Source organism: Poecilia reticulata, linkage group LG7 (assembly GCF_000633615.1).
Source record: "Poecilia reticulata strain Guanapo linkage group LG7, Guppy_female_1.0+MT, whole genome shotgun sequence".
In the NCBI taxonomy this organism is placed as follows: domain Eukaryota; kingdom Metazoa; phylum Chordata; class Actinopteri; order Cyprinodontiformes; family Poeciliidae; genus Poecilia; species Poecilia reticulata.
Genome location: NC_024337.1, coordinates 12326379 through 12339960, shown reverse-complemented (window position 1 = coordinate 12339960; position 13582 = coordinate 12326379). Strand labels below are relative to the sequence as shown.

The 13582-nt window shown below is 38.8% G+C and overlaps 1 protein-coding gene across 4 annotated transcripts in view; it reads left to right on the top strand.

Annotated features, from left to right (window-relative positions):
• Positions 1-13582, top strand: part of acot7 (acyl-CoA thioesterase 7) — a 57995-nt gene that overhangs the window by 40446 nt on the left and 3967 nt on the right. For all 4 annotated transcript variants that reach the window (XM_008413513.2, XM_008413512.2, XM_017305581.1 and 1 more), the window contains one exon: positions 1286-1470. In XM_008413513.2, coding sequence (XP_008411735.1) covers positions 1286-1470 — 185 coding nt within the window. The remainder of the gene's footprint in view (positions 1-1285; positions 1471-13582) is intronic.

Genomic DNA, 13582 nt, shown 5'->3' with positions numbered 1-13582 from the left:
AATTAATAAACTCTCCTCTGCACTTGTAAGACTGGCCGTCTCATATGTCTTGCTGTCAGTAAAGTTTCCTCCTGCTCCAAATGTCCCACTGTCTCGCCTCTCTGCAGCGTGTCGTAAGAAGCTGCTGAATGTTCGATGAGAATAAAAATTTCCCCCTTATCCTCTCAGCCATGCATAACAGCTTTTTATCTTCAGCATATTTCTCTCACTCTGGCTTTTTTTCTTTTCTTAATAAACGATGCTCATGTTTTTCTAAAAATCTTCCCCTGTTGCAAGGCGTATCTTTGCAACACTGAATGACGGTACACCCGATTATCTACAGGAGCCTCAACCTGTTACTCAGACCAATTGTTGATGAAATTGCTGTTTGGATTGATGAGAAACGTTAACACGTAGCGTGCAGGAGTGAGAGAGAGTCTGAAGTGAGCTGGCTCTTATCCATATGAGGTTTATCTTCAAAAAGGGGTTGTATTTTTTGCTTAAAATACAGAACAAACTGTTTCCCATATCAGTTTAACGTAACCTTTTAAAAAAGCTCACATACAGGACAGTCAAGTGGTGTATGGGCCAGTTGGCAGCCCTGGTCATTGTGCCTGGAACTAACTATAACTAGCTACGAACTAATTTTGCAACCCTCTCTGAAAGGGCTCAAGTTTTTAATTTAGACTAAATAATTTATCAGATTTCTAACAAAATCAAAACAGAAATCAACAAGTTATCCACTCATTTCACAATGTTACATTGCAACCGATCCGTCGTGTTTGCTACAAACTAAATGTTGCATTGTTTAGTTTGACTATCTCTGCAAATATTGTATTTATTTATTGATGTAGTAGCAAAACTAATGCTTAAGTTGTTCAACTGTCAGAATCCTATGCAGTATTCCTAAAATATAGTTTTTTGTTTTATGGTTGGATTTGGGTTTCCCACATCAAGTAAAAGAATAAAATTGGAAATTAAAGGTGTTAACTTGCTAAAGCTCAATGTGTTTCTGGATCAATGTACATGTTCTTAATTGAATGTTCACTCAGTTTTTTTTATGATTTCAAGCTTTACTTTCCTATATGAATGGGTGTTGCTGGTCCTCATTTTTTGTCCATTGCAGTTTATTGTATTTTTTTTTTTTATGAAATTGGACAACAAAGTACCTGAAGCAAGTAACGAACGTCTGAGAAACAAAAGTGATTTTGAGATGTAAAACTAAATCGCATCGATAAATGCTAGTATTTAAGACAAAAACTTGTTAAACCAATTTTTTCAATGCCCTTCTCTTTTCCTCTCCAAGGTTGCGTGGTGACGGTGACGGGCCGGCTCACGTTTGTCAGCAACAGGTCCATGGAAATAGAAGTGCTGGTGGATGCCGATTCGCTGGTAGACAGGCAGACAGGGAAATATCGTGCTGTCTCAGCCTTCTTCACCTTCATCTCGCTTGACAAGGAAAATAAACCGCTAAATGTCCCGCCTCTAAAGGTTGGTACTAAACTTTTTTTCCCCCCTGCATTTCAAACCATCGTTGGAAAAAAAAAAAAAAACAAGAGTCACAGTATCATGTTTCAATGGTCTGGCTCAAAATAAAAGACAAAAGAGGTTTTATTTAGATTTTGTAATCTACTAGATTTTACTGTGGAAAAGGATAAATAGACCATGAATTTCTAGTAACACATCATCATTTAAATGTGTGATTTCTGTCTTGTTTATTTTGGACGCTGATTGCTTCACTCTGATTGCGACAAGGTTATTATTGAAGACTGGAGCATGCGAACACCTCCAATCTAACCTTTTCCTTTCCTAACTTAGCATTTAAATATGTTTGCTGTATATATTTCACTTCGCAAGAAATGAAAAGAGTTATTCTGTCTTCTAGAACTACAAGAAAACAATGGATTATTTTCCTTTTCTTTTAGCTTTTTCTTGAAACATTTACCTGGACAGAACTTGTTCCTTCTGTGCTTTCAGACAGCTAGCATGTTATTGGTCAGAAATTTTAAATGCGCATGATTGTAAGTCTGAAGTGGTAGAGCCATTTTGACGAGATACAGGGAGTCCTGCTCTTCAGTTTCATTAGAAGAGTTAAATCTCGTGGCCAAGAGGAACTTTGTTCTTGTTTTTCCCACATCAGGTAAAATAATACATTTCTCTAGTCTTGCAGAATAAACACGGGCCTGTTGGGAAGACTAGACAAGAAAAAACAGAACACAAATCCAATAAGTTTTATTTCAGTCAATAAAACTTATTGGATTTGTTTTATTGTTTTATAAAGCAGCAAAAAAATCTGCTTTATTTTTGTGCACAGCGCTTTGTATTTTCTCACCTTTCTTGTGACATACAGTCAGTTTCTTGTGTTCCATTTCCTGCCTATCTCCACGTGTTCAGAGCATTACTCAGTGACTTCATTTAAGAGCATTTCGTTTTCTATATCTAACTTTGCTTCGGGGTGATCCAAAGTAGGTAACCATCCACTGACCTGTGCGGGATATGTTAGCCAAAACTTCCCTCAACCCCAGACCAGCCTTCAGGCTGCAGAGCAGCTGTCGTGCAGGGATTGCTCTGTCAGGGAGTTCAGGACAGTGAGAACCGCAGGTCAAGAGATCCAGTCTGGGTCACTGAGAGGTCAAAAAAGATGATCCAGGCCTCAAATTAAGACCCTCTGATTATTTTATTTAGACAGAACTCAAATTTATTTTGGATAGTCTTACTCAAATTAGGCTTTTTTTAAACTTCAGCAAGAGGTCAAGAAAACCTTTGATTAAAAATTGTGCCTTAAATCACATTAAATATTGTTCCGAATGTTTATTTCAAGCTATATAAATTTTCCTTTAGGCAGTAATAGTTTGTCGCTAATGGCAAACTGACTGATCACTTATTTGGGAGCCTGATTGATTTTTTTCATTAGATACAAGACTGATCAGTTATTTAGAAGATTGATATTTATTGAGACTTTTTAAATTACCGGTACTTTGATACAATTAAACATAAGCTATTAACCGACTGCAGTAAAGGAAAGAGTTTTTAGTCATTACCCTGATCTGATTTCGGAGAATTAAAGGCCGTTATCCCTGAAAACAGTCCTTATTGTCAGTGACTGTCTGACTCGGCAGTTCTGGGGAGTAAAAGCAGAGGTTAACATGTGGACATGAGAGAGATGGATGCTGTTTGCCCTGGCTCTGTGCTGCATGGTGATCCTAACCCTGTTTATTATGCAAACATTATGCACACGAGCCATCTGCTTTGACCCGATGTATTTGAATTATTTCCTGGCGCCACTCACCCGCCCTGACTCTCTCTATGATGATCCTTTGAAATCCCATCCAACTCTTCAGAGAGATGTGAATTCATCCTGTCAGCGTGTGATATTTCAACAAGAGAGGGACCCTTGAGATCCTGTTCCAAAAAATAAACAAAGGGTTCAATGGATTGCGATTAATTTTAAATGTAATATTTATTTTACTGTAAATGCGTAGAAATGTCGTGATTCCTAATTTCCTAATTCAATAATTGCTGTTTTTATGTTCGGTTTGGTTGCAAATTTCCCCTTTTTAGTTTCATTTGTTTCAGGCTTGCCCATTGCTGTTGGATTAGATCGTTCCTTGTGATGTAATGATGATGCTTCTCTCTTTGCTTTGCAAGCCCAGAAAAAGCTGACAACAGCGACATGAGCTGAGTAAGCAGCTTCAGAGAAATTTGAAAGTCCAGCAGTAGGTCATTATTCTCTCAAGTGAACACTTGAACCACATTTACAAAGTTAGTGCCTGAGCTCATCATTAAACTTTAAGTACGCGTGGCTCGCTGCAGAAGCCAAAGAGACGCATTAATAAATGAAGCCAGAGCAGCAAAAATGGTACCAGGCTGAAAGTGAAGAGTGAAGCAGATTTCTACCTAAAAATCCATTCTCTCTTCTTAAACAAAAATTTAGTCTCTGTAAAATCTCCCAAAAAAAATCTTTAAGCTTGAAATTGTCATTTTAAATGCGACCACAATCAAAGATGTTCTAAAACAAAGACAAACTTAACAGTGTCAATATCTGTGAATTTCAAAAGATTTATCTCAGATCAGTTGTCTCATAAATTCTGCATCGACTCTTTGGCTATAGACATCCAGTAGAATTTGAAGGTGGACAGCTATTTTTAAAATGTTTATTTCTTCCTGCTACATCTTTTAGTTTTCACTTGTGTCCTGACTTGAAGCTCATGATAGTTAGATATATTTGTCAGATATAATCTGCTTGAAATTAAGTTACATTCTACGCTCTGGTATTGGCCAATGGACAAGGTTCCCTTCAAGTTTGACCATTTCTAAATAAATAATTTAAGTTGCACAGATATAAATACAACTTATATCTGTTTTTTTTCTCTCTTCCCGATGCATTTTTTGACTGATGCGACTTATACTCCTGAGCTACTTATAGTCCGGAAAATACAGTAATGACACGATTCAGAGATATCCGTCAATATGTAGACACAGGAGCCAAAAAGCACAAAAAAGCTCATGCATTTTCTTATCTGAAAAATCTTTCGGCTGACAAGCAACACTTGTGTTGACTCCCTGCCTAAGCTGTCTGTCATCACTATGTCATTTTTTATGTACACTCATTCTTAATCCTTGGGTTGTTACTTCGCCTGAATCCTGATTCCCAATGCAAAGTGGTTTTGAGCATACAGATTGTTTCTGGTAGATCAGGAGAAATCTTCCCTTTCTGCTTTTTTTTGTTAGAAAACAAATTTTCTCTTTAAAGCAATTGCCAGTCACTTTCAGCTGTTTCGTAAGCTTCATTATCATCAATTTTAGGTACTATTTTTTGTTTTATATGAATACAAAGGTTCTTTTTGTTTCAGGAAAGTATTTTGAAATGACTTATGTGCTTTAAAATACACGGAAAGTCCAATTTTGATTGATTTATGTTTTATGCTTTAAGGATTTCTATATCTTCCATCTCAAAACCATCATACTTGCCCTTTATAAAAAAAAAATAAAAAAAACGACATGCTGAACTACGAGACATCCTTCTCTGGTGATGCATAAGCTAGATAGTAATGATCATCAAACGTGTCTCCTGCAGGTTGGCCTTTTCAAAAGCTCCGATGTTTCTTCCTATTTCCATTTCACAAAACCAGCCCTTTAGTTCGGCCATTGTCTGCCTCCCCCTCTGTGCATTCATTACCAGGTTTTCCATCTCAAACAGGCAGCTCGCTGCTTGGATTTCAGTACTTGAAGATTCCAGTAATAATGTGAGCCTTTGTACATTTTAATAAAAAATGTCATCCTAAGGAAAACGCAATGTTGTTTTAAAAAAAAGTCTATTCGACACTAAAAAAGGAGAACTAATTGGATCCCTTACTGCTGATGTAACATGCCAGCTTAACAAGAAGAAGAAGAATAGAGAGAAATTTGCACAATGATGCATACACTGTAGATATATGTACCTCGAGTAGAAGGAAGCTGCCTTAGCAAGTACAGATCTGTACGTGTGAGCCTTGGCTTCATGTGAACCGATCACTGAGCACAAATGAGCGAGAGAGGAACGCCAAAGCTCACTCTGTGCTATTTCCAGCTTTCTATTTACTGTGGGCTTTAACGTGGCATGAGGTTGATTCAAAACGAGGGAGCGTGCATTCAGTTTCCATCAGTAAGAGCAACTATCGCCAATGTCAACCTCATATAAGTCCGTGTTTCCTTTAAGAGAAATGATATCATCCACAAGATCTGAAAATGTAGTAAAGACATTCATTTGGATAAAATTGAATGAATTTCACCTAGGACTACTTTAATGTTGTGAAAATGGTCACCTAGTAACTTCTGTAGAGGATCAATTGAAAACACTAAAAAGAAAAAAAAAGTACTTTTTCTAATCCATTTGGCATGCCATTAAGGACAATGGCTTTTCCCGTTTTTGTGCAAAAAAAATAGGAGAAAAGCCTTCCAGAACTTCCTCCTCACTTAAGGCTTTTCTGTATGGTTGGTTGAGCTGAGTGTTTTATAGCCAGAAGCTGGTTAGCATGGGAACTGGGTGGTTCTTAAATAGTGATCCTTGGATTTTATTCGGTTCTCCAGTCGACCGTTAAAAACAGACAAAATGCTTCTGATGACTCGACGCTGTGCTGATGGAACAAAGTGAGGCAACTTGGCTGTCCTGCAACAAAAACCAAAGAAATGAGTGTTTTTTAGTCAAAATGTAATTTAGATTTTACAAAAAAGATTTTTCCAAACTTTTATATTAATCTTAACTGTGCTTCAACATTTTTGTGTGCTACAGTGTAATAAATATAATGAAGCTGCTTAGCTGATCCAGCTTTATGTCCCATTTAGAAGCAGTTACTGTCACATGACTGTCTGAAGACGACAGAGGTTGATCTGCCAGCCCTGCTATTAGAGCTAAACGGTCTCCTGCCCGCAACTCAACTGATCCCAACATCGTTGTTTCTCATCATTCAGTACTGACATGTTAAAGGACTATAGTGTTTATAAGACCTGAATCTGTTATCAAGCTCTTTGTTTTTTTTCTCTTCGGTTTGTGATCATTATTTTACCAAATGATGTACATGTATAAAATGAACTTTTTATGCTGGCACCAATCACTTTTTGGTTCACTGTGTCTGCATTAATGACTAATGGGCTGATATAACTTTACTTTTCCACCGTTATACAACTGCAATGATTGGCCTGAATCCATTTACCTTGAATTCTGGTTGACTGATTAATTCTTAAGCCAATTAATTTAGTGGAGCGATTTAAACCAACTTCCTTACTGAACTCGATTTTCAAATTGATTTTTTTTGTTTCCACTTAGCACTTTGATACTTTAAACCGTTAATATACAGTATTTGGGATGACTTTGGGATAACACGCTATTAATTACCCTTAGATATTAAAAGCTGCCATATGGATTTTGTTTCTTGGGGCTATGACACCTGATAGTTTCCCTGCTATTGTTATAGGGATTGATTGTTAATCTGTAAACTGATACCTGGCTGCTTAGAAAGTCTGGATTGAGTTTCATTGATAAGCTGATGGTGTTACACTGAAGAAGAGGACATGTTTGTTTGCTGAAGGTCATAGAGTTAGGGGCTCTTGAAGTTCATTTAAATGTGTTGCTGCTGATTCAGACCAGTGGTAACATTGATGCAAGTTAAATTGAAATGTGTTGGAGTACTGTTTAATGCCTAGTTCAAACTATTTTTATGCCATTTTTTGTCCCAATTTTCCATTTCAAACAATCTTAGCATGCCTTGATTATTGGGAGACATTTAAGATCGTCTTAAGAGACACTCCTGCCATGTGTGGTGTACACATGGCAAAATTTGTGAAAAAAAGTTGTTGTTGAAAAGGTTAAGTTGTCTTTTCAGGTTACTGCCGTGGAACTGTGTTTGAGGATTGGTGAGAAGTGGCCTGCCACCACCGAAATTATTTAGGTATACAATTATCTGCGCTCCCCTTTTAACTCTGAAGCCTTTCTATTGTTTGGGAGTCTGTTGTGCAAAGCTGTGAAGCACTTTGCATAACATTTCCCTCTTATTTATTTTTAGTTTTACAGGACAAAGACAGCACAGGCAAAATTAATTTGAGAGTTTTCAAAGCTTCGAATTTGTATACTGGCAGCAAATTGTTTTGTTGCGCCGGAATCAAAAAAAAAAAAAAAGATTTTAAAAGGAACAAAACCAAAACATTTCTCTGAATGTATTTATCTCAAAAGCATGTTTTCTCAGCACAAATGGAGGGAGGCTTTCCTCCTCTGTTACTGCATGTATGAATTTTCCAGTTGCTTGGTGTTGCTTTCCATTTAGTCTTGCCTCTTTCAAAGATCTCTTTGCTGAATCAACTTCAGAAAAGCCACAAATTTCCCTCTTTCAGTAACAGCTCTCTCTCTCTTGCTCTCTTGCTCTCTCGCGCTCTCTCTCTCTCTCTCTCTCTCTCTCTCTCTCTCTCTCTCTCTCTCTCTCTCTCTGACAAGCTCACGTAAAAATTCAAATTGAAAAGGCCTAAACCTGGGTGGATATCACCGGGTTTTCATTTCCTGCCGTGTCCTATAAAAGGATTGAATAATGTGGGGAGGTCACACATAATGAGATTCAGCTTCTGTTTTATCTTTCTATTAGTGTATTATCTGACTTTAATTATGAATGATTTGCACAGAAAAAAAAACATTTCCCTTTCAAGACTTTGATTAGCTTCTTTTCACTCTAGAGCTCCACTCGTTTTTCTTTCCTCTCCATCCCCCATATTCTTTATTAGTCTAATCATTAGATTTCTTTCCTCTTGGGCAAAATATAACAAACCCTGAAAGCTAGAAAAGCAAGTGTCAGACCATCCCTGCTAAAATTTTTATATCACCTAGGCGGTTTTTGAGCCAGTTGTGTTCTATAAATAGCCTGATCGAAAGGCCTGCCTCTGCTATTTTTAACTGCAGGTGCTTTCCCCCCCTCATTCTCAAATCCTTAGTGTCTCTCCAGTGAACTCGCCGTGGTTACTATCTTTAGATTTTCCTTTTATAGCTCAACACTGGGGGGACGGAGGGGGGGCGCGGTGAGGGACTATACAAGAGTGGGTGTGTGGAGGGGATGGGTGGGGTGGGGGGTTGTGGTGATGTGCGTGCACTGCTGGTAGAGCCGAAGTGGGGCATGAGGACAGCGTGAGCACGAAGGGCTTCAGGGGACTGTCTTCGCAGCGGTACCCTTGAAAAGTACCGAAACGATGTATGCGCTTTGCCGGTCCAGTTTGGAAATAAATGAAAATGTCTTCTAGCATCTTAGACCTGAACAATTTTTTTATTCTCTTATGGATTTGAAAGGTTCTATTAAAGCGAAAGGGTCAGTATTTCCTCTGCAACTGGAACGAGGCTGGCTGCCGACATCTAATGAATAAATTAAGCGCATTCATCCTTTTTGAGCTGGCAACAGATTTATCTCTTTTCACCTCTTTTATCCGTTTATCTTTGATTTTCTTTGGTCATCTGTCCTTCCCGACTCTATTCAGATTTCCCACCTCCCTCTCGTTCTCCTTCTATCCTCATTTTACTCTTTTTTTTTTTTTGTCCTCTTCATCCTTCCTTCCCGTCTTCCTCGTTCTTCATTGGCAGAGATTCAGCTAGCCTCCTCTGACACAAAAACAAGCCCAGTTCTCATGGCAACCTTCTGTGGTCCACATGAAACGATGCACATTTACTTCTAGATGCCCACCATTGAAAACGGCCACGCGTGGGTTAACGGGTGCACTCGCACCAGAAACTCCAGTAAACCAAAGCACGGCACAGAGACCACGGAGCTGTTTGTTCTCACAGAAGCAAAGCTCATGAGTCTGGAGTGGATGATTAATTATGCATATAAGGTTTTCAACATACCTTATTCATGAATTTGCAAAGATGCTTAAATATTTATGACAAATCTAAAGAAAATCCAGGCTAAAGTGTTTAAAACTTGGCCGCTATTTTCATAAGCAAACCGTTTTGTGATAATGCGCAGTTTTAGTGCAGACACCCAGAGTGTGTTACATCTTTATGTAGGACACTGTTTGTTGTAGAGAGGAGGATAAGAACCATGCATGGGGAGAACATGCGAACCCCATGCAGAAAAAAAAAACAGGCTAGGATTTGAACCCATGACTTTGTTGCTGCAAGGCAATAATTCCACCATGCAACCCTTTCAGTCGGTTTATTTTCTGTCAGTCAAACATTTCTCGTATTATTCAAAAGCAGTGTTTTGGTAAGGAATGCAGCTAGAAATGTGTTTCCTTTCAGTAACGGTACAAAGGTAACAGATCCACAGGTGGTTAATGAATTGTGAATTTCCACAGCTGGATTTCACACACACACACACACACGCACACACACGCACATAAATGGGCTTCGAAAAGGAGCACTTGGAAAGCTCTGCAAGTGTTAACGTGTGTATTTGGGCCAATGACGTCACATTAAGCGGTAAGACTCTTAATGAAAACTCCAGTAATCCAAAGCACGGCACAGAGACCACGGAGCTGTTTGTTCTCACTGAAGCAAAGCTCATGAGTCTGGAGTAGATGATTAATTATGCATATAAGGTTTGATATGGTGGCGAGGATCAACGGTAAGCAGTGAGCTTCAGCAGTAGGCTCCGTGGCTCAAGGTGATCAGCCTAGTAAACACCACTGCAGACGGATTTGGACCCAAATTCTGAAGCCTTTCAGAGACTTACTACTGGGGAACAAAACTCAAAACAACAAAATAAAAAGGAGAATATGATGAAGACAGAGCAAGAAATCAAATTTTTGGTCAGTCTCTTGATTCCCAAACCCTGATGGATTCTTCTTTAAGATTATCCAATTGGTTTATTTGAAACATAAAATCATAACATTGCTAATGCTAAAACAGTACTTTAAATTCATATGACTTATAATTTTTGAGAACAAAGTTCAGAGTACCTACCTGTTCTCATGACAATTAATTAAATATGTTTCTTTTAAGCTAGAGAAATTTAGAAAAATTTGGACGTCTTTTGTAAAAATATTACAAAGGAGCGCGAGTGCGACAGTAGTGTTTGACTGGTACAGAGCGACTGTGTTCCCTCTGGTATTTTCTATGGTGTTTTGTAAAAAATAATAAGTGAGTGAATGAAAAAATGAATAGAAGAATTTTATGCTTTAGCATGTGTAATTTTTTTTTATTCATAACTTACCTTGAGACAGCAACTGTTCCAACACGGCGATGCTGCAGCAGTGCATACAGTTGTATCATACAGAAAGGATGAAAGCGCTTAACTAGATAACTTTTTTCTTTCAGGCTGCAAGGTGGTGTAGCTTCACTGGCGTGAACTGTTCTGTGGTGCGGGTTGCGACATGGTGGGGCTGACTGCTACAGCGAGTCACTTTCAGCAGTAGCTTAGCCGTTCTGCAGCTCCCAGTGGAGTATTTAATTATTACAGGAACAATTTGCACAAAATAATCACAGCGGGTCTATGATTATAAAATCAAACTTTTCCTCCCTACCCCGATTCTCCTCTCAAATGGATTACATGCACTTGTTAATAAACAGCAAGCCGTTTTATGGACAAAACTCAAAGCAGATCAGTGGCAATGAATGCCAACTCTTCATCTGATTCAGTAAAGAATGAACATGCCAAAAAGGAATACCTTAATAAATTATAAAACACCCCTGTCAAAAATGATTCAAAAATACAGTGTGTGCTTATTGTTACGGCCCTGGGCCTTAAGGGCTGGGCTGCAGGTGTTGTTTTTGTCTCTCCTTGTGCTCCTCCCCTTTACAGGTGCTGCTGATCAGGTTGATTGGGARYGCRGAGTACTTAAACCTGGCTGTCTCCATCTTCTGGGTCACCTTCAGCGTCCACTCTGCCGCCGTGAAACTAATCTATATTAAATGTAAACAGTGCATATGACCAGCTTTGCTCAAAAAATAAAATTGAAGCTCTGATGAGGACCAGGTTAGGTGACCAACACTCCGGATGGCAGCTTCACCTAAAAAAAAAACAAACAAAAAAACACACACACACACACACACATTAAACACGGCAACAAGCAGTGATAAAAGGGCTAATCAGTCCACTGGTGTGCAGTCGCCATGGCAACTTGATCGGATCATGTTAAAAACACAGATGTTGGTACTGATGTTGTTTTTCTTTCCTGTTTTTATGCAGTTGCTGTGAAACTTGTTCAATGTTCCTTTAGTTTTGTCTCTTTATAATCTTTGTGTAAAGCTCAGTTGTGACAGACTGATCTTTGTAAAGATGGGTTAAAAATATTCACCATCACCATTTAGAAGAATAGTTTATTGTACACAAAGTAATCAAGGTTGCTTTAACAATAATACTATTTGTTATCGCTGAAGCTCCTGGTTGTGAAATGATTCTAGGCAAAGAAAACACTAAGTCTCTGATAAGATCTGATAAATGGATACCATTTGTCATGTAAGATCAACGGCTTTACTGGAAATCTGTAGGTTTTATCTATTGTCTATATTAGCTCTCATCTATTTACAACTTTCTCCAGTCTCTCACTCCCGCCATGTCTTGTCACCAACAATTATCCCAGAACCCAAAATAAGCACAGTCAAGTGCTTATTTAATTACCATCAGCCATTTTCACTATCCCTCATCATCACCAAGTGTTTTTAGACTCCTTTTTTTTACATTTCTGTTCCATTTCCCTGTTAATTTGACCAGCATTAGTCTGCATACCAAGCAAACAGCTGAGGCAGTGATTGGCTCTCCACACATGGTTTGAACAGGACCACACCTACAGTTGAAATCACATATTTACACACAACAAATATGAAGACCCGCACATTTTTCCTCACTGCTTAAAGTTAAATCAGACAAGACTTCTCGTAATTTTGGTCAGTTAGCAAACCAAGATTTTTTTCTCTGTGCATTTACACCCATGACCTCTCTCTATTATATAAACACAATCATTCAGTTTTTCCTGATTACCACCACCTTATGGCTAATGGAAAGTGATGACAGTCTATTGGAAGGAGGTTTTTAACACTGAGAGTGGTTTTCTTGTATTAACCTGAATGGAAACATCATCACATAAATAATAACAGATTCCAGAAAATAACAACATGCTGAGAACTTAGCACACAAAGCGATGATGGTTGAGAGCTTTAAAGTTCTCTGATTACACATCTCAACTGACCTCAGCTTGACCACACAAATCTCCCACAGAGACCACGTTTCCTCTAACCCCTAAAGCACCGTCAGGATTTTCTGACCACTTTCTGTCGGTCAACAATAGAGAGCCTCCTCCTGACCTACTGCTGCACAGTGTGATTCAAAAGCTGCGTTGGTCTACACAAGAAAGACCTGCCGTGAGTAGTAAAGGCGGCAGAGCACATCAGTGGCACACAACTCCCTCTTTTCAGCAACTTTTCACTGTGACTTTCTCCACAGAACAGCCTCTTACATCTCAAGACCAAGTCGGAACATAATTCACGCCATCATTTGCCATCTGGTAGAGCAATGAAGGCATATTAAAAACATACTAACAGATTGTGAAACAGTTTGTTCCTCCAGGCGGTCAATAGTGAAACTGCCTGCCTTCCTCTTTTTAACCTCAGCCTAAAAGGTGAAGCATCTCTCTATCATTACATACATAACTAGTTTTTTTTCCTGTTTGCACAATATAATTTTTTGTCTATGCAGGAAGTGATAAACTCGCTGAATTTATGAACACACTTCAGGTTTGGTTGACAAACTTAGTTAAAAACAATGAATGGCTAGTGTACATTTCCTTAAAATACTGAACTGTGTTGAGACTTGGCCTTCCTCCCTTTTTGAAACCCAACGAACTGGAATTATGCATTACTTTCAGCTGAATGGCAACAAAGCATAACTGACTGAGCAATATGTTGACGGTTATATAACTGGTATACGGCAAACAAACCAAGAACTGCAGCTGCATTCTTCTCAACCTGTTCTTCGACGATACGTTCACGCTGGTGTTTGTTTTCTTGTCACATTGGAGTCATGATCCCCAGTGTCTTGAACCTGCTAGGGTCTTGTGCAGTGGCGCAAAAAGTGGGTATGCAGGGTATGCAACGCATAGGGGCGCAGCACCAGAGGGGGCGCCAAAACCCCGTCTGGAGGGGGCGGCGCGCCGATGA